We start from the raw sequence: 21,114 nt of genomic DNA, 5'->3' as shown, positions 1-21,114 counted from the left end.
CAGAAGCTAGATCACTTAAGTCAAGAGTTCTCAGGCCAACTTGCACTTTAAGTCATCTGAACAATTTTACAAAGCACCGATGCCTACACCCGACCAGAGGCCAATTAGATCAATAGAGGGAGGAAGAAGTGGTATTCAAACCGAAGCACTTGTTCTCAAGCCCTCCAGGTGAATCTGATGTACATTTAATGTTAAGAGCCAATGATTCACAGATCTGAAGATACAGTAAGAATCTGGGTTCTAATCTATTGCCAAGGAATGCCATGACAGGGTTATAATGGTGGTGTGCATGTGAACTAAATGATGTCATATATATATATATATGACATCATTTACATATATATATGTATATATATGTGTATATATATATATTGTATATATATATACAATATGTATATATGTGTATATATATATATTGCTTTGAATTAAGATCCAAAAGAAATACATTGCCCAAATTCTTCATGTGTTTTTTCCCTACCAAATTTGTGTATTTATACACAAACAGACAAAACAAAGACAGTCATATGCAAAGAGAGGATGATAAAAAATACTTTATATTTTCCTAAGAATGTTACTACCCATATAATATACTAATCAAGAATTCTGAAGGTTTCTCACATAAGAAAAAAATTCCCTTTTTCTTCTACTAGACTTTTTTAAGTTACAAAGACCTGGGAAGATTAAACTGTCAAAACCAACTTTTTTTCTTGACACATAACTCCAATTTCCTAAGACCTTCTGACAAAACAAGTAATAAGAAGCTTGAATCACTTTTATCTCTAAAAATCTCTAAAATCTGAATGTGCCTGTAATTTCTGGAAAGCAAGGCAGGAAGAATACCTCAATAGTTCCAAGACTGATTTCCATCCTTCCTCTTTACCACCACCTCTTCCCAATTCTTAAAATTCCTTCCCCACATTTTGTTCATAGCCCTTATACTTTCTGGGCTTTAGTTTCTTATTTTTTATTTAGGTTATTTATTCATTTATTCCATTTCTTTCTATCCTTCCTGCTAGCATGCAAGCTCCATAATAATTTTGTTTAATTTGTTTATTGGTTTATCCCAACACCTAGAGAAGTGCTTAGCACATAATTGGCACTTCAGTAAATGTTGATTGAAGAAAGGAATGGAGGTAGAAGAGATCATTATTACAATTATCAAGATGAAGAAACTAAGTTTCAAAATGGCAAATGAAGTGTACCAGTTCACATCTTTAGAAAAAAAACAATTTAGGATTAAAATGCAGATCTCTCTCACTCTAGAGTCCATGTGTTAACTACTACACAGTGATATTTAGTAAAGCATTTAAATTTAAGACTAGAATTTTGTGCTGTGGTCAGACTGTAGACAGCCTCTAGAGCCAGAGTGAGGAGTTATGACTTTGAGCTGCTATTAGTTGGAAGTTACTGAAGGACACTGAGCAGGCAAGTAACAGCATCAATGCAGTGTTTCAAGAAGATTTATCTCCCATCATTGTGGAGAATAGATAGGAAGGAGAAGAATATCAAGGCAGCAAGATAGTCAAAGAAAAAAGCACAATGTCAAGATAATTTCAGGAACTAGTCAAAATAAGGTCTATAAATCATTGATGACATGAAATTATTCTTCACCTTTGAAGTGCAGACCTGTTATAAATGTTCATTCAACAAATATTTATTGAGGGCACATGATGTTCATAGGAGTCATCAACATGCTCTACCAGACATTTTATGTCAAGTCATAAGACAAGATCATCTATATATGGTCATGCTCATTTCATTCCACTTGGTGGGTATGTGAATAGCATAGATAACTAAAAGATCTTTAAAGAACTACAGTAAAAATAAAAAAGAAAGCAGAAAAGGATGTCCAAACTAGAAAAAAAATTATTCATACACAAAATGTTGGTTCTGTACTTGCTCTATGAATAACACATTGGCAAATTATTTCCTGAGTCACAAATGTATCTTAATTACTGAAAACAAAGTGCCTTTAGTAAGAATAACAACAACAACAACAACAACAAAATGCACATCAATATCCTGACAATAAATAAATTATAATGGAAGAAGTTTAGATAAGGTACAGGAAGTAAATACAGTGAGGAATTTTTTACAAATGGGAGCTTTTATAGCAGAAGAATCAGCAAATGCAAAGGCCGTGAGGTGGAAGACACCTGCCATAATCTAAGAAGAGCAAAAAAGGCCAGTATGAAGGGAGTGGAGTGAACAAGGGGAAATTAGGAAATGAAGCTGACAGAGATTTTGGCACACGTGGTGTAGAACTCAGGCCATTTAGGGACTTTAATTTTTACTTTGAGTGACTGAAAGCCAAGGAAGTGGTTTGAGCAGAGGAATGGTACAACTGACTTAAGTTTTAAAAGAACCGCTCTGGCTGAACTGTTGAGAAGAGATGATAGGTGAGCAAGGGTAGAAGCAGGAAGACCAGTGAATTGGTGAGAAGTTCTTCAGTCCTGAATATCTTTTGAAGGAAGAATAAATAGGATCTGCTAATATAAAATGTGAGAGAAGTAGAAAAGTTAAGAATGACTAAGATTTTTGGCTTAAGCAACTGGAGTTCCAGAGCTTCTAAAAACTGAGATAGAGAAGACTGCAAGCAGGGAAATCTTTGGTGGAAAATTCAGAGTTTAGTTTTGAACACAGTAAGTTTGAGATAAGTCCAAAATAATATATCTAGTAAGCCATTGTTGTAAATGTCTAAAAATTAAGATAAAGGTGTGAGGTGGGTATATACATTTGCACGCTATGAAATAATAAGATGGCATATAAAGCAAAGAGATCAGACTGGATGAGATTACTAAAGGAGTGAGTATAGAAAAAGAAGAGATAAACCCAATCTCAGTTTTTCTGAGCGACTTCAACTTTAAGAAGAGTCATGAAGAGAAGAAACCTGCAAAGGAGATTAGGAAGGAGCAATCAGGTGGAAAATCAGGAGAGTGTGATACCCTCTAAAACAAGTAACAAAAGTATTACAAGGCAGTAGGAATGATTAAGGTGTTTCAGATGTACTCATAGTCAAGGAAGATAAAAGGCGAGGGTCAGCCATTGGCTTTGGTAAGATGGAGACTATAAGTAGTCTTAAACAAAGCCTTTTTGGGAAAGTCATAGTGGAAAGGAACTAATTGGAGTCATTTATATTTAAGAGAAATAATTCAAAACAATGAGTTCAGAAAATCCTGTCAAGATAATTCTCTCTTAATTTCTTCATAGAGATGTCTGAAGATTAAACAATATCAGCACATGGCACTTTGAATGGAGGACTTAGCATACAGTAGACAGTAGGCAGTAGCTCTAATGATGGTAAAGATGTTGTCAATAATGCACAAAAAAACTTCTAATTCTACAGGACAGCCAATCTCCTCAGCGACAATTTCCCACTTCTAGGAATCTATCTTTTGCAATCCAGTTTATATTTCATATAATAAATCATAGTAGAATTAGTCTTGCCTAAAATAGGCACATCAATAATAAAAATTACAACTAATAGATTATAGTAAAGAAAAAGAAAAAACTACAATAGAACCATACTATATGGCAGCAAATAATGAAGGCAGTTATGAATGAGGAATTAATAAAGACTTCTGATTTTTTTTAAACTCTCCCTTTTAAAAGCTAGAGAAAAACAAATTATGATATATTAGAACAATGTACAGCCAGTAAAACTGTTTAAAGGAATATTTGATTATGCAGGAAAATTTCTAAAATATAAATTCAGAAAATTGAAGTAGAATAAAAAAATGAAATAAAGTAGGATCTCTATTAGAAATAGAAACTAACTCAATACTATAATAATCTTTATGTAGTTGGCTTATAGGTATTTTCATATATTTTCTTACATTTCTCTATATTGGAAAAACATTTTTTAAATAAAGATTGTGTGTTACTGCAATTTGAAAGAAGAACTGATCTTTCAAAGAGGAAATCATGCATTATATGTAAGTGATTTTTAATAATAATAATATTTGTAAAATCTTTTTACATAAAGGAGTAATATTTTGTTTTAGAACTATTAACTTCAGGGTAATTAGGGGTCTTGTACACTAATTTTTGTAGAGTTTTTTTTTTATAATTACTAAAGAATCTTTTAATGCATCTATCTAATCCTCCCAAGATGGAGAAAGTGATATTCTGTTTGGGTCAGACTTCCATTTAAGGCCAGAGCCATGATAAAGTCCAGATTTTCAGCCACAGCCCAAATGTTCTTGACATTATACTGTTTTATCTCCAATAGCCCCACTCAATATACCAATCCAGAAAAATCCGTGTGACAGATCTATAAGACAATCCATGTGATAGTATTGCCAAAATTGTGAAACAAAAAAGATAAAGGATGTTATAGTAATGCCAAATATAATTTTAGATGAGTATTCTGGCACATTTCTACACTGATTTTTTTAGAAATATTGTGAAATGCAGTGATAACATAATACTTTCCATTCATTTATCAAGAAGAAGAAAAATCAAAAACTTAGATACAGAAGAAAAGTAGGTCTGCTCCAAGCTTCTCACTTTACAGATCAAGGCAGAGTGATATAGGGAGACACACTAAAGTAGCAAAGCCAAGATCAGAAGTATCATGTCCTCATTGTCCTTGCTAGAGCTGTTTGCAACTTGTCAAATATTTCATCAGATAATATAAAGTTAAATAATCAAAATGGCTTAATCTGGGATATGATTTAAAATCACAGTGTTTTTCATCATTTGGAATGGAATCAATGGAATGAAATAAATAGACCATACAAAGACCTTAATAGATATAATGATTTTCTATATGTTGATTTTAACACTATAATTTGTATTGAGAGGAAAGGTATGTGTTACAAGTAATTATTAGAAAAAAATATATCCTTGTTATTACAGAAAAATAAAATACACACGATCAAATTTTTCAATGTGAAAAAATTAAAAACCAAAAACAAAGAATTTGTGATTTCAAGAAACTGTCAGTTCAACTTGAACAAGTTTTTCCTCCAATTTCAGACCAAAGTTTTATATTTATCTTCCTGTTCCTATGGAGTTTACTGGTACCACTAAATTTGTCGTAGTTAGAAAGAGAATTTTACCACCATCTAGATTCTGTAATTGCTTAACATATTTTACAATGTCTAATATATCACGTTGTTTAAGCCATCATCCATTTATCTTTACATTTCAAAAATATGGACATGAGGCCAGCTTATATTTACGTACAGTATTTAATAGTAAAATTTTAATGTAAGTACAATAAACATGGAAACTATTTTAAAAATTGATATTAGAAAGTACCCTAATTGGCAAATATGTTTTAAATTAAATGATAAATAATGTGGTGATATAAGTGTTCTCATATACTGATGATGAGATGTGAAGATTAATGGGCTTTCCAGGAAGTCAATAGAAATGTCTATAAAGAGTCTTTTAAAAATATGTACTCCTTTAAAAAAAAAAGCCCATAACCAAGAATCTAGCCTAAGAATATAATCAGCAACATGTTTAAAAATAACTTCTTAAAAATATTTATAACATTTAGTGGTAAAAAATTAGCAGTGATATACATGAACATTAATGAAAAGTAGTTAATTATATAAATTATGATAAATACACATGATCGAATATCATTTAGCCATCAAAACTACATTTTGAAGGAATATCTCATGCAGATAGAATGCTATCAAAACAATTAAAATATTAAATTTTATTTTAGTATAATGGAATTTCTGGGTGGAATTCCACTTTTTTCTTTATTTTTATTTACATTTTGTATTTTTCTACAATAATTATTAATTTTATAACCAGAAAAAAATAATTTTTGTGTTAATGTAATAAATTATATAAGATTTTTCATTTGCCTTCAAGTTAAAATATCTAAAGAAGATTCAGTTAGTAATATTTGGATACTTTTTGGGTTATATAACAAATTTTATATTAATTCTATATAATATGCAATGCATTCTAGAAAGTAAACTTAAATATTTATAACCAAATCATACATATGAGTACATAGAAAAACTTATAGATGCATACTGAGAGATGTTATATGAAAGTGTTCTTATTTCTAAAATCCATTCCTTTCTTATCTTCAAGGAACAAATGTTTCTGGGACAGCTGGGGTTTTATTTTAGAAAAATGTAAACTTGATTCTCTTCACATCATACACAGAAATTAACTCAAATCTTATAAACTAAAACCACACATCTTCTATAAAAAAATACAGTGGCCTTGGCATAAGCAGAGATTTCATATGTAGGACATCAAAAGAACTATAAAAGAAAAAAGATACACTGGACTTCATCAAAATAAAAAATCTCTGCTCTTTGAAAGATACCATTTTTTAAAAGTTTAAAAGGCAAGCCATAAACAACCTAATTACAAAATATCCGAAAGAATCTGACCAATGCTTCATAAAAGAGGATTGGGAAAAAAAAAAAAAAAAAGGAAAGAAAACATGTTCAATATCACTAGTTATCAAGACACGCAAATTAAAACCACAAGCAGATGCCATTTCAACTCCCTAAAATGGCTGGTATTACAAACACTGACTTGGAAGTGTTGGCCAGGATGTGGAGTAACTAGGTCTCTCCTACGTTGTCGATGGGAATAGCAAATAGTCTAACAACTTGGGGAAACAGACCGGCAGTATCTTACACTTAGCATACAACTGAGCACTACCACTCCTCAATATTTACCCAAGAGCTGTAAAAACATATGTCCACGTATGTAAACAAAGACGTGTACAAATGTAGCAACTTGATTCATACAGTCATGGAAAGAGTCCAAATGTCCATCAACAGGTGAAAGAATAAACAAATTATAATATATACATACAGTAGAATACTTCTCAGCAATAGAACCTCTGATATGCTGAACACTATCAATTCATTCCAAAACTCCAGAGCAAAAGTAACCAGACACACAAGAATTCATAGTCATCAGCAGCTACTTATACACTGATGTTCACTGAAACATTAGTCACAATAATTAAAAAGTGGAAACAACTCAGATGTCCATCAACAGATGAGCAAAGATAGTTTATCTACACAATGGAATATTATTCAGCCGTAATGAGTGTGAAGGGAGTTCCCATTGTGACACAGCAGAAACAAATCCAATTAGTTTCCATGAGGATGTGGGTTCAATCCCTGGCCTTGCTCAGTGGGTTGGAGATCCAGCATTGTCCTGAGACATGACTAGGATCCCAAGTTGCTGTGGCTGTGGCTGTTGCATAGACTGGCAACTGTAGCTCCGACTCAACCCCTAGACTAGGAACCCTCATATGCTGTGCATGCATCCCTAAACAGTAAAAAAAAAAAAAAAAAAAAAAAAAAAAAGACTGTGAGGAGTGTGACCTGCTGACATATTACTACATCATGGATGAACCTTGAAAACATAATGCTAAATGCAAGAAGTCAGACTCAAAAGGCCACATGTTCCAGTTAAATGTCCAGAATAAGCAAATCCATAAAGACAGAAGGCAAATTAGAGGTTGCCTAAGACCTGGGGAAATAGGGAGGGATTGCTTACTGGGTACAGGTTTTGTTTAGGGGTGAAAATATTCTAAAATTAGATTATGGGTGTTGAGTGCACAACTCTGTAAATAGTAAGAAACACTGAATTATATGTTTTAACAGGTGATCTTTATGGTATATAAATTATATCTCAATAAAGCTTTTTTTTTTTTTTTAAGAATTCATAGTCATTTGCCAGATTTTCTAGAATAGGAAAAACTAACCAGTAGTCACACACACACAGACACACACAGACACACACACACAAACCTATCAGTGGTTGTCTGAGGCTAGAGTGGAGGGATTGACTGTATAGGGGCATGTGGAATATGGTAGAGGGATCATCATTGTGACGTTCCACCCTGGTACTCCTTGTCAAAGCTCATCAAATCGCACACTTTAAATGGAGCATTATATTACACCTCAATAAAATGCATTTAAAATAATACTCCTTAACTAGCTATTATCCTCAATAATTTTCAAAATTATTTTTACACAGAGCCTTGCTTATTGATTAGTCATGGGTCCTTTTCTACCACTCCATCACTTCGTTCTCAGTAATTTTCCTTTTGGATTGAATTTTTCCACTTTTAAAACAGTCCAAATACCACTTTCTTTTATTCATTTTCCATCATCTCCATTTTCCCTATCCTATTCTTATAGATGGATAAAATATACCACATACCTACAACTTTTTCAGCATCCCTCAACCTAACTTTCATAAATGTTCCTCTGTATCCTCTAAATACTGATTCATTCCACACATCCTACATGGCCTGCATGTTCCATCAGAGTTCTCTCCAATGACAACATGACCACATATCAATATGCAGTGTTCTTTCATACCCTGTATCACACAGTGTACAACAGTGCAACACAAGACAGATTCTGAAGGGAAAAAGAAAATCCCTTGGTTATATATTTGCCATTGGGGGCTGTAAATCAAATTACATGAGCCAATGAAAGAAAAAAGTAAAAGGTTTGGACTATGTATGTTTACAGTAACAATAACACAAATATGTTTACCGTGACAGTTGAGTTGTTTTAAGTTTCTTAACCACAACCTGTAATGGATAGTCTATAATCATGACAACACTCAGTGCCAGATGATCATGTATTCATCTTCACTCAGTCAACAATGATTAACTGAACTCCCACAATGAGCAGTTATCTCTGTTGCAACACAGTCCTTTAGTGACCATGATTTCCAGTGGGTAGGAATAAAATTTGTCCATTTCCATTTTATTGGTGGACCATGTCATAAAAAGTTTTATTCCCCATTCTCTACTCAATCAATTCTAGTCTTTATGGAATTGAAAAATTAGATCTTGCCCTTAAAAGACAGAAATTGTCTTATTGATGTTTTTCTCTTTATTTCATATATTTTTTCTCCTCCTGATAGCACAGCATGACAGTTCTTCTGAATTCCTTTTTCCCTCTCTAAAGATGAAAATAAGAGCAATTATTTATTTTTCTATCCCCAGCTCTGACACAAATCAAGCATGCAAATATTTGTTGAATGAATTATCTCATCTCATACTAAATAAGTAAAGATTTTGAGTTACTTTTTTATACAATATCTAAACTTGATTTAAATGGAAAATGTTCTTGTTCCTACTAGTTAATTTACAGAGTGAAGAATTTAAATGACTTAATATTCCATTTAGTTACCATATAATTCAAATGGTTTTAATTAATGAATAATACTTTACTGTCTCAATTGTTATTTAAATAAAGATAAAAATATCTTAGTGCTATTGCCTTACATATGTGATTAACAACATTGCATTCCCCTTCTAAACTTTATCTGATGATAAATACCTCTTTCCTCTTCCGGAAACCTTCAAGGATGCCCCCTCAAGAACAAAGTTAAAAATTCATTTCCCCAGCACTTAAAGTCCTTTAAAATCTGTCTTTATCCTAAATTTCAACCTAAAATCTAGAATCCTCTTTATGTATGATTCTGCCCCAATCAAGCAAGTCACTGATTTCTTATATCCTCATTTAGGGAAAACCAATGGCTTTCTCCTGGTAATTTATTTCCTCTTGATACCCACTCCCTCCCAATTTTTACAGGTCCAGATAATTTATACAACTTCACAGTTTCTCACAGCACTTTCCTTGGTATCTCTCTAAGAGCAGCCACCACTTTCTACTTTGTAATGTAGTTATTTATGTACATGTCCTGTCTCCAGTAGACTGTGTGATTCTTGAAGACAGATATTCTATTTGATTAAACTCTATATTTCATAGTACCTAGCCCAGTGCTTTCGTTGAATAAATGGATGAAAAAATATATCAACTGTTCTTATTAAGTTTTGGAAAAAAAAAATAGTGCTTCAAAGAGCTCCTGTTGTGACATAGTGGAAATGAATCCAACTAGGATCCAGGAGGGATCAATCACTGGTCTCACTCAGTGGGTTAAGGATCCAGCATTGCCATGAGCTGTGGTGTAAGTGGAAGACTTGGCTCAGATCTGGCATGGCTGTGGCTGTTGTATAGGCCAGCAGCTATAGCTCTGATTCAACCCCCAGCCTGGGAACCTCCATATACCACAGGTACAGCCTTACAAAGCAAAAAAATAAAATAAAAAATAAAAAACAAAAATAAAATGGTGCTTCACTACTGTTTACAACTTTTTCACCACTCATCCTAATACTTCCTAAGGCTTGGGCCCAAAGGAAACTACTGAGGAAAATTCAACCTAAATTAATTAGTTACACTGTAGAAAAAATAAATGCAAAACTGCTAAAGTCAAAATGTCTACCTTTCAGACATGTAAGCCTGTCAGAGTACTTTTTTCCTAAGTTATAATTAAGTATAATTTTTTTTTTTTACCCAAGGTTAATGGCTACCTCCTTTTTTTTTTCTCCAGAAATATCTCTCTATATATAAATACTTTATAAATAGTATATAGATGTTATGATTACTTTATCTTAAAATAATCTAGGCACACTTGAGTCAGGGACATGGCATAACACTGATTCAAAGTCTGAGCTCAAAAGTCTGACAAACCAGGCCGTGAGTCCTTTCTTTGCTCTTATCAGTTTGCGACCTTAAGGAAATTAATTTATCTTTTCAGACCTCAGTTTCTTACACGTAAATGAGGATAATAATAGTGCCTACCTTCAATGCTACTTTGAAAATTAATCAAAATACTGTATATAAAGTGCTTGGCACAGTAAACCTCATAATTGGTCATTAATATATTTCATTTTCCTCACATTTATATGTCTGTGTGGACTGGAGAAGGGAGTCAGAATGAATTGTGAATAAAACTATGAAAGGTAGAAGCAAATACCAAAGGTCAAAATTATATAAAGTCTATTAATTTTTGAGCAATATTTATAACCTTGACTAACAATTATCTGGGACATATATGTCCCTAATCCAGTTGACTTTGTCTATATGTCCCACTTGTTGTATGACTGTAAATATTATCATCTGAGAGTTCCAGTGGTCATCATAATTTATTCAGGGGAATTCCAATACTGACAATACTCAATCACACTCTTCTACCCTTCCCCCCAAAGTGAAGCCATATTAAAAAAAAAAAAAAGAAAAATGTAGTGTTAGTTTTAACTCTTTTTAATTCATCAGTTTTCCATTTCCTCTCATACCTACACACAGAAATTCTCCCCTGAATTGCTAAAGATTAATCAAACAAAATCAACAAACACTGACTTTTTAATAGAAGGGTTCGTGGCTAGATGTTAATGTTATGAGGAAGACATTTAGAAAGAAACAAAAGAAAGGGCTGACACAGAAACCAACTGTCAAAAATCCAAGAGAGCAAGGCTATCTGTCTCCAGATTTATGAGAAGAAACCAGAGGGTCTCCCAGGAAGGACCAAGGGAAACATGGAGGCATGGAATTGAGATTCTAGAAATAGTTCCACCCCTTTTCTTGATTTCCCCTAATTCAGAGCAATGGCGAGGAGGTTTTGAGGGACACAAGTGGATCAAAGTAATTTTTCAAAACCTTACAATGCCAAGTAAGGTGAAACTGTTTCATAAATGATCGGAAACCCAGATGGTCCCTAGGAAATATTCTCCTGGCTAGGGTTTATATATCCTACTAGCCAGAGACATTTGGCTGGGTCTAGAGCATCTCTGAGAATAAAGGCGAAACATTCCAATCAGGATTTTAGAGTATACTCCATATTGGTATCTGAATAAAAGTGTGGCACTTGAATTCCAATGTAAACTGGCATTAATTGATAGCAAAGTCCTTCACTGGACTTATATTATAATAACAAATCCTATTCTATTGATTGTTAAAATTCTGGCACTTCCTCTTAACCTCACTGTGAAATAATAGACTATTATGCACACACACACACACACACACACACACACACACACACACACGTATGCGGACTCTTCCTCCAGTTCTTGGCACAGAGCTCCTCTAACCCTAACAATTTCCTAAGTGATAAGAGCAGGAGAAGCATCTATGTTCTAATGTTTGGTCTTTTACCCTGGTTCCTGACATAGAGTGCCTAGATCCCTTGGGATTTTATGGAGCCTCTTTTTTTCCTAATGAAATGACTCTGAGTGGGCTTCTATATAGCCCCTGATTGGGGCTGGTCACAAGAAAGACTAAGCCATGATTGGAAGCTTGCAACATTTGGCACCACCCCTACCCCCCCCCATCCTCTCAGAAGTGGAGAAGGACTGGAGATTAAGTTGATGATTGATTCTACCTATGTGAGGAAACCTCCATAAAAATCCTCCAAGCATGAGGTCCAGAGAATTTCTGGGTTGATGAACACACCTACACGGCAGGGGGTCATGCGCCCCCAACTCCGTGGGCACAGAAGCTCCTACACTTGGGACCTTTCCAGACCTATATATATATCATCATCTGGTTGTTCATTCATATCCTTTATTATATCCTTTATAATAAACTGATAAATGTAAGTGTTTCTCTCAGTTCTGTAAGAAATTTTAAAAATTTATCAACCCAATTTATAGCTGGTCAGTCAGAAGCCTCTTTGACAACCTGGGATGTTCCATCAGTGTCTGAAGTGCAGGAAGCCTGTGGGGCTGAGCCCTTAACTTGTGAGGTCTGATGCTCACTCCAGGTAGACAGTGTCAGGAATGTAGGGTACCCAGCTGATGCCACAGAGAATTGCTTGGTGTGGGGATAAAACCCACACAGCTGGTGTTAGAAACGTTGTGTGTGTGTGTAAAGGATAAACATAGAAGTGTTTTCCCCACATGCTCACTCTGTCTCAGTTTCCTTACATGTAAAAGAAGAAGAATGTGTACTTCACATAGTTTTTGTAAAAATTAACTAAACAAGGGTAAATAAATTAGAATAATCATAGATTATAATTGTTTTTGTTATTATTATTGGCTAATGTACTCGTCTTTCTTAGATATTTCCTTCTCTCTTTTTGAAGGGAAATATAATTTCATTTCCTAAGTATGTGAAATATGTTCAAGATTTGAGATCAGGTAAAGAATGGTATGTTCCTATCTCTCTCAAATGTCATAAACTTTATATCTCTTTTTTCCTCTGTGATGATGAGAAGGCTCTTTGGGGGATTCTAACAGATCTCTCTCCATCATGGTGTTGGAAGTAGCACCACTTCTCACAGCAGATTGCACATTAATTATGCACTGACCAAAAGCCAGACACTGAAATAGGTCATTCTCATAGCTTTATTGAAAAAAAGTAGTTAGAAACACAATCCTTCATTTGGAAACAAGCATGATTTAAAACCATGATTCAGGCTTATTCCATTTTACAGATCGTGAGTGGGGTCTAGAGATGGTGTTAATTTGCCTGAGGAAAGGCTTTAGGGGAGGAGCTACAAGAGGATCCAGTATGCACGGGGATTGTACAGACCAGACACATAACCTCAAATATCCCCTAGGTATTTATAAGGGCACTGCAGCATCATCAGGTCTTCTAAAATACCTATTCTCTCCAATAGCTATTCTAACTCTTCCAACTTGGGGGTAGTAGCACTACTTAGTATTCCATACCAGATAGGAGTTAGAAATACCCCTCAGCACATTTTTAGCTCTAGGTGACTCCAGAGTGACATAAAAGAGGTAACATACTCCTTTAACAAGAACTTGCATTACCCAGAAGCAATCCTTTAGAAAATAGGAAAAGGAGGATTCATGAGTCAGTATCTAAACAAATCTTCACATTCCCATAAAATCCCTGAAATAATCACTTTTGTAGCATCATTCAGTAATTGATGTGTAAAATGATAACTCTGACCTAGAAGCAAAGATTCAATTATATTCCATATACTCCACTGAATAAGGAAGAGAAAAATGTAATCCCTTTTAGAGAAAAAAAATGATGTTTTTTAAGTTTGATATTTACGAGTTTAATAATGTAGTCAACTTTCTACTGAACAGTTCCATTCAGTTGCCTAACACGTTTCTCAAACTCAACATGGCCAAAATAAACTCAATATCCACCTTCAAATCATCTCCTCCTCAACTCTCCTCTCAGTAAACTGGATCGAATAATGCCCCGTAAGAAACCTGAGACCTGTTCTTGACACTTCCATCTCCTACAGCTGTCAGAGCCAGTTGAGCACCCGGCTCTCTTTCTCCTATATCTCAAATACCTCTTCATTTTATCCACTTCTCTCACTCCTCACTGGCACTACTACACTCTAAACAGGTACGACTTCCTACACAGAATGCATAAAATGCTACCACAACTTCCCACCCAGCCTCCCTGAAGAGAAAGCCAAATCCTCAATCTATTCTCCGTATGTGATCTTCCACAACACAGAGGTGATCATGTCTGCTCTGCCTTCTAAACACAATCAGTGGTTCTTATTCACTCTAGTCCTCCACATGACGTAACAGACACATCCAACCCACACCTAAAACAAATCTATGGTCCTAATGCCCTAGATTCAGTCAAAATATTCACCCCATCCTCTGCCCCATATCCCCCTACACATGACAATCAACATCCTCAATCCAATGTTTATAATTAGCCTCATGTGCCATTATCTTGTTGCATCTCTACATAGTCCTAAAATAATATTTTAAGATTTTGGTTGGTTTTAGCTTTCAAACTGTATCACAATGTATATCATCTCTGAAAGGTACAGCTTCTATACTTATGTTGTATCATGAAGATAAATTAATAGTGGTACAGGTTGCCATTTTTTTTCTGCTAAAAGTTCCATTTTCTTGATGACATTAATACATCCAAAGTATGTCTTGGTTTATGACATGAATTAAGCATTCAATTTTATCTGTTTGCCACCAGGATTACCACTTTTTTTCTTCTCTATTTATGGAAGCTTTTCTTTCCCCCATTGATCTGCAGTGCTTCCTCTGTCACATAACTGAATACCACAAACCTGTGTGCAGGTACTTTTAGGGTCTCTCTTCTGTTTCGTTAGGCAATCTGTCTACCCTTTGTGCCAACAGGCTTAATTACTCTAACTTTATAAGACTTCTCTATTTCTCTTCTTCAGAGTTCCAGTTGTGGTGCATCGGAAAGGAACCCAACTAGGAACCATGAGGTTGCAGGTTTGATCCCTGGCCTCACTCAGTGGGTTAAGGATCCAGTGTTCCCATGAGCTGTGGTGTAGGTGGCAGACACACCTTGGATCTGGCATTGCTGTGGCTGTGGCATAGGCCAGCACCTGTAGCTTCCATTGGACCCCTAGCCCGGGAACCTCCATGTGCCGTGAGTCCATGTGTTATGAGTGCAGCCCTAAAAAGCCATAATATATACATATATCCCGGGTGTTCTGTAATCTTGATAATTCCATACAAATCTTAGTATTTTCTTCTTTACTGGTTATTTCCTACTTTTACCTTTTAGACTTCAATTTAAATGCCACAGCCTCTGGGAAGTTTTATCTAATACCCTAGGTCCATTTCTAATACCCTAGATGCTCTACTCAGAGCATTGTTCTTCCTCATCCTAACACTCATGGTGCTTTGTAATCATTTGTACATTACATTTTTACAGAGAGAGAGAGACAGAGAGAGAGATTTACTATTGACTATAACCTCCATGAGAGTAGGGACCTCAGTTCCCTTATATCTCCGTGTCTTAGTACACAGTAGGCACTTAACAACTGACCTTTTTAGAGTCACTTACTTTTGGGAGGCTATATCCAGAATAACTTCCCCCCTTTCGTGGATCTGACACAGTCTGGACAGCAGAGCCTGGTGGAGTCTCATTCAGACATTTCATGAAGCTTCACAATGTTCGGCAGATACTGATAAAGGGTTATCAATACTCCACAGACAGGTGTATGCACATCATCATGCTTAATTCTCAAGACAACCCTGTGAAGCAGGATTTATTGTCTCTAAGGTTTTCATCTTAAGTGATAACACCAAGATTTTGTTAAGGAATTTGCCAAAAGTCACACAACTAATTCAAGGGGTAGGAGGTGAGGAACAGATTGGTCACCAAACCTGGGCTTTTAACTGTGGGGTATTCTTGTTATACCACCTGTGAAGTCAGAGGTACTGATGGTTGGGACTTTTTTTTTTTTTCCTATTACTGAGCTATGTTCTTCTTCTTTATTTTTTTTTTAATTGAGATATAATTGACACATAACTTTGTGTAAGTTTAAGATGTACAACATTTTAACTTGATAGGCACTTAAGAAATAACTGATGATCTGGTGAATGAATGAACAAATCTTAAAAATTAATTCCAAGTGTATGTTAATATTGGGTACTTTTAAATTGTTTAAAATTTAGAACTATAGGGATCTTAGAAACCACCTAGTCCAAACTCTTTGCTTTAATAATATAAATGCATAGGTCCAGAAAGATCAACTTTTTCATCAAAAGGTCTTTTTTTAATATTTCTAGAACATGAAAATTTTAGTCAAGTGCTTTTTACAATATCATCTATCTGTAAATAAATTATTTTAAATACTTGGCAAAAATCCCCAAATAAAGTAATATTCTGCAATAATAAGTAACGATAGAGATGAAGTTAAAACAATAAAGCCTAATGTTTATTTTTCAAGACAAATATTAATATATAACATTAAACAAACCAAAAATAAAGAGAGTATAGTTAAATTTTACAATTTAAGTACAATGAAAAATTACTATTTTGGCCTTGCATCATTAAATTTTACATTTCCAGATTTGAAACTGAGCATTAAGGACTTAAATCCACAAAACTGCTTTTTTGGTACTTCCAGAAAAGGCTGTCATAGTTTTGCTGAATCAGATTATAACATTTTTTGTGACCAATCTATATGTCTCTATTCAACAAATGACAAAGTGATCTTACTAAATTGATGTGATTCATCAAAACACATTTCCACTTTCGGCCAAGCAGAAGCTCAACTGGTTTTAACAAAGAATCAGAAAAGGCAGATTTATTCTGCAATTTTAACCAAAGATCAGCAAATCAATCCCTAAATTCATTTATCAAAAACTGATGGACTCATAAAGTTCTCCTCTTTGAATAATTCTAGTAGAAAGACATAAAAAATGCACATAAACTTCCTAAATGAATCTAAGCTCCCACACTTCCAAAGTACGTTCTCTCAATTCTTTGTACTAGTCAAAAACTATAGTGAGAGAGTTAAACTCATTTTGAAAAGAGGAAGATAATCAGAATTTCTCTAATTAAGCAAGAGCATTATTGCAAGGCAAAATAAAGATATCCAACAAATTCTTTCAACAAAAATTAATCTTTGGAAATGCTTTTCTCTGTTTCCCTAAAGCTCATCTACCCAGATAATAGCAATGAAATTCTTTTATTAGCATATTTTGATTAATAAATAACCTCTAAAATATCTGTAACATTAAAAGTAAAAGCAGATTACAGTCATTAAATACATGCAAATCTCAAGTAATCTAGATTCACTTTTTGAAACGGTACAAATATTTCAACTTGGACTCAAAGTTTAACTTTTGTTGTATTTATAAAGAAACCTTTTTTTTTTTTTACATGCCACAACAACAACATTAAACTTGAAGACATTATGCCAAATGAAATAATCCAGTTACAAAAGGAGAAATTGTGTATATTTCCACACACACGAGGTACCCAGAGTAGTCAAATTCATAGAGAAAACAGAATGGTGGTTGTCAGAGCCTGAGGGAAGGGAGGAAGAGGGAGTTTCATGGGTCCAGAAATTCAGTTGGGGAAGATGAGAAAGTTTTTTATTGGGACCTAATTAAAAGATTTTGTACAGCAAAGGAAACCATTAAAAAAAAAATGCAACTCACAGAATGGGAGAAATTCTTTGCCAATGAAGCGACGAACAAAGGACTAATTTCCAAAATATACAAATATCTCATTGAACTTTATATATCAAAAAAAAACACAATCAAAAAATGGTAAGATCTAAAGAGACCTTATATTTCCAAAGAAAACAGGTAGCCAAAAAAACATATGAAAAGGTGCTCAACACCACTAATTATCAGAGAAATGCAAGTCAAAACTGCAAGGAGGTGCTACCTTACACTGGCCAGAATGGCTATCATTGAAAAGTCTACAAACAATAAATGCTGCAGAGGGTGTGGAGAAAAGAAACTCTCCTACAATGTTGGTGGGAATGTGAGTTGGTGCAACCACTGTGGGAAGCAATGAGAAGGTTCCTTAAAAAACTAAATATCAAACTACCATATGATCTAGCAATTCCACTCCTGGGCATATACCCAGAGAAAACAATAAATAAAAAGGATATATGCAGCCCAGTATTATTGCAGCATTATTTACAACAGCCAAGATATGAAAGCAACATAAATCTCCATCAACAGAAGATGGGATAAAGAACATATGATACATATATACAATGGAATATTACTTGGCCATAAAAAAGAATGAAATAATACCATTTGCAGCAACATAGTTGGATCTAGAGATTTTCAGACTAAGTGAAGTAAATCAGACAAGGACAAATACTACTTGGGATCACTAATATGTGGAACATAATAAAAATAATATCAAAGAACTTATTCACTAAACAGAATCAAACTCAACAACTTTGAAACCAAACTTAGAGAAAACATTGGAGGGAAGGATGTTTTGAAAGGTTGGGATTTGGACATACACACTACTAAATACGAAATCAATCTGTAACAAGGACCTAGTATGTAGCTTGGGGAAATCTATTCAATACTCTGTGATAGCCTATATGGGGAAAGAATCTGAAAAAGAATGGACATAAATGTATGTTTATGGATGATTCACTTTGCTATACACCTGAAACTCATACAACATTGTAAATCACCAATACTCTAATAAAATTTATTAAAAAATAAAAAAGAAACTTTTTTCTAAGCAGAGAATTAATGTAAACTAGATTTTAAGAAAAAGATGTTTAATTCAATGAGAACAAAATTAATTTCAAGCATGCTTAAATACTTCAGAAACACGCATTTAAAAGGAATAATTCAGAAATAAATTAATAGCTCTTTAAGCATAGAAAAATTATTTATAATAACTTCAGGAAATAAATATCTATGACTTTACTTAATAAATCACCATGTTATTATTAAATTATTATACTTCCTTAGTATTCACTCTTATCTAGTCACTGACACTGGTTCCTAAAGAGGGAATATTGAGGTGAAGAGACTTTATACTACATTTGAAATTACCTTTTGCATTTAACATAGGGCAACAATCTGGTAGCCTACAGGTTGAATCTGGCCACCAATATGTGTTTTGCTAAAAAAAAAAAAAAAAAAAAAAAAAAAGAAAGAAAAGAAAAAGAAAGTATTTCTGCTATTTTATTACTTTTGGAGGTATTGAGGGCTGTTGTGCCTCATCTCATTTTGGTACAAACTCCATCATCTCACTCCAGTAGTTTTCCTCTTTTATGTTATATGCTTGGTCTCTAAAGACTTATGCTTCTGGAAGCCTAAATTTAAAATTCTGTCCAAGGCAAATGTTCACTACAGTCACAAAACATTGGAATTATTAGAATTGCAAGGTACCTTAGAGGTTAGCTACTCCTCATTTCTTCCAACAGGACCTGAGGCCAAGAAAAGTAAAGTTGCCTTCTCATGGTTAAATGTACATTAAAAGTTCTGCCCAGTCTGGAGCTTGGGATAAATAGATGCGGAATGTAGACTTCGGGATGGATTAGCAATGGGACCCTGCTGTGTAGCACTGGGAACTCTGTCTAGTCACTTATGAGGGAACACTTAATGTAAGAAAAAAGAATGTATACGTGTATGTGTAACTGGGTCACCATGCTGTACAGTAGAAAAAAAATATATATATAAATAAATGATAAAGTAAATAAATAAAAATAAAAGTTCTGCCCAAATGCTTTTCTAAATCAATAAACTTAACTCTTCTTTTGATATTTCATGTTTCATCATGAGTCACCACCATTCTCCTCTCCATAAAAGAAACGTTCGCTTACTAAGCACTTACCCCTGAGTGCAGGTAGCAGGGACCTCTCCTTCTTGTCATCACATTTGTTACATTCACTGAAGTACAGGAGTAAGAAGACATCAACAAGAACCCACATCAGAGAAGTGGCTAGAACCACCTTGCAGTAAACAAACCTCCTCATGTCTTTCCTTGATTTCTAGTTAACACAGAGATCGAAGACAGACACAACTGGGATAGATCCAAGCCACAGGGGTGAACTCCAAGATGAAAGCAGGATGCATCCCACTGTATCAAAGAAAGAAGAAGAATTAATCATTGAAAGTTTGTTTTGCATAAATGTGATATAAAATGAAATATATGATTTACTGAATGCCCCCATATATACATATATATCTCGACACTTGGCCTTCAGAATTAAAAGTCCAAATAAATGAAAGCTGTAAGCAAGCCAGGTGGCTAAAATTCTAACAACTTATCCTAGATCTGCCACTACTCTGCTGGGCCCTGGACAACTATTTGATTTCTTCAAGTCGTATTGTTTTTCCTCAAAGTCCTATTATGATATTCTATAGAGCACCAGGTTGTAAAATAGTGCAGTTCTGAATTTACCATGATTCAGCACATTTAAGGAGCTAATACTGCTGAACAAGAGATCATCCTGGGTTACAATATATTGCAGTGGCTAAGAGCTGACCTTTACAAACAGATAGGCCCAGGCCTATTCACTTCCTATGTAAGGGAGACTTTCTAAACCTCAGTTTTCTCATTGATAGAATGAAAATAACAATGCCAAACCTAAAGATTTACTATGATGACAAAATATAACTCTTGTAAACTATCTTGCAAAATACACAGTTATAAATGTTAAGATGTAAAACGAAACAAAATTCTCAGATTCTCAAAAAGGGCAATAACATGAAATAAGTCTTCAGTTATTTAGCCTTAAAAACCCCATCTGATCTGCATAGAAAATACCCACTACAGGAGGGTGGCCTAGTGGTTAAGGATCTGGCATTGTCACTGCCATGGCTCTGGTCACTGTTGTGGCATGGTTTGAACTCTGGCCCAGGAACTTCTGCAAGTGAGAGTGGGGCAAAGAAAAGAAAGAGGAGTCCCTGCTGTGGCACAAGGGGATCAGCAGTGTCTTGGGAGCACCTAGGACAGGTCTGATTCCTAGCCTGGCATAGTGGGTTGAGGATCTGGCGTTGCCACAGCTGCGGCTTAGGTTGCAACTGCAACTCAGATCTGATCTCTAGCCTGTGAACACTGTATGGGGTAGCCAAAAAATAAAAGAAAA

At 34.5% G+C, this 21,114-nt stretch overlaps 1 protein-coding gene across 8 annotated transcripts in view; it reads right to left on the bottom strand.

Annotated features, from left to right (window-relative positions):
* GALNT13 (polypeptide N-acetylgalactosaminyltransferase 13) overlaps positions 1-21,114 on the bottom strand; it is a 604,605-nt gene that overhangs the window by 513,574 nt on the left and 69,917 nt on the right. For all 8 annotated transcript variants that reach the window (XM_021076293.1, XM_021076287.1, XM_021076289.1 and 5 more), the window contains exon 3: positions 19,857-20,102. In XM_021076293.1, coding sequence (XP_020931952.1) covers positions 19,857-19,998 — 142 coding nt within the window. In that variant the 5' untranslated portion in view covers positions 19,999-20,102. The remainder of the gene's footprint in view (positions 1-19,856; positions 20,103-21,114) is intronic.

This window comes from Sus scrofa, chromosome 15 (assembly GCF_000003025.6).
Source record: "Sus scrofa isolate TJ Tabasco breed Duroc chromosome 15, Sscrofa11.1, whole genome shotgun sequence".
In the NCBI taxonomy this organism is placed as follows: Eukaryota; Metazoa; Chordata; class Mammalia; order Artiodactyla; family Suidae; genus Sus; species Sus scrofa.
The sequence above is the reverse complement of the archived record's forward strand: the minus strand, read 5'-3'. Positions and strand labels throughout refer to the sequence as shown.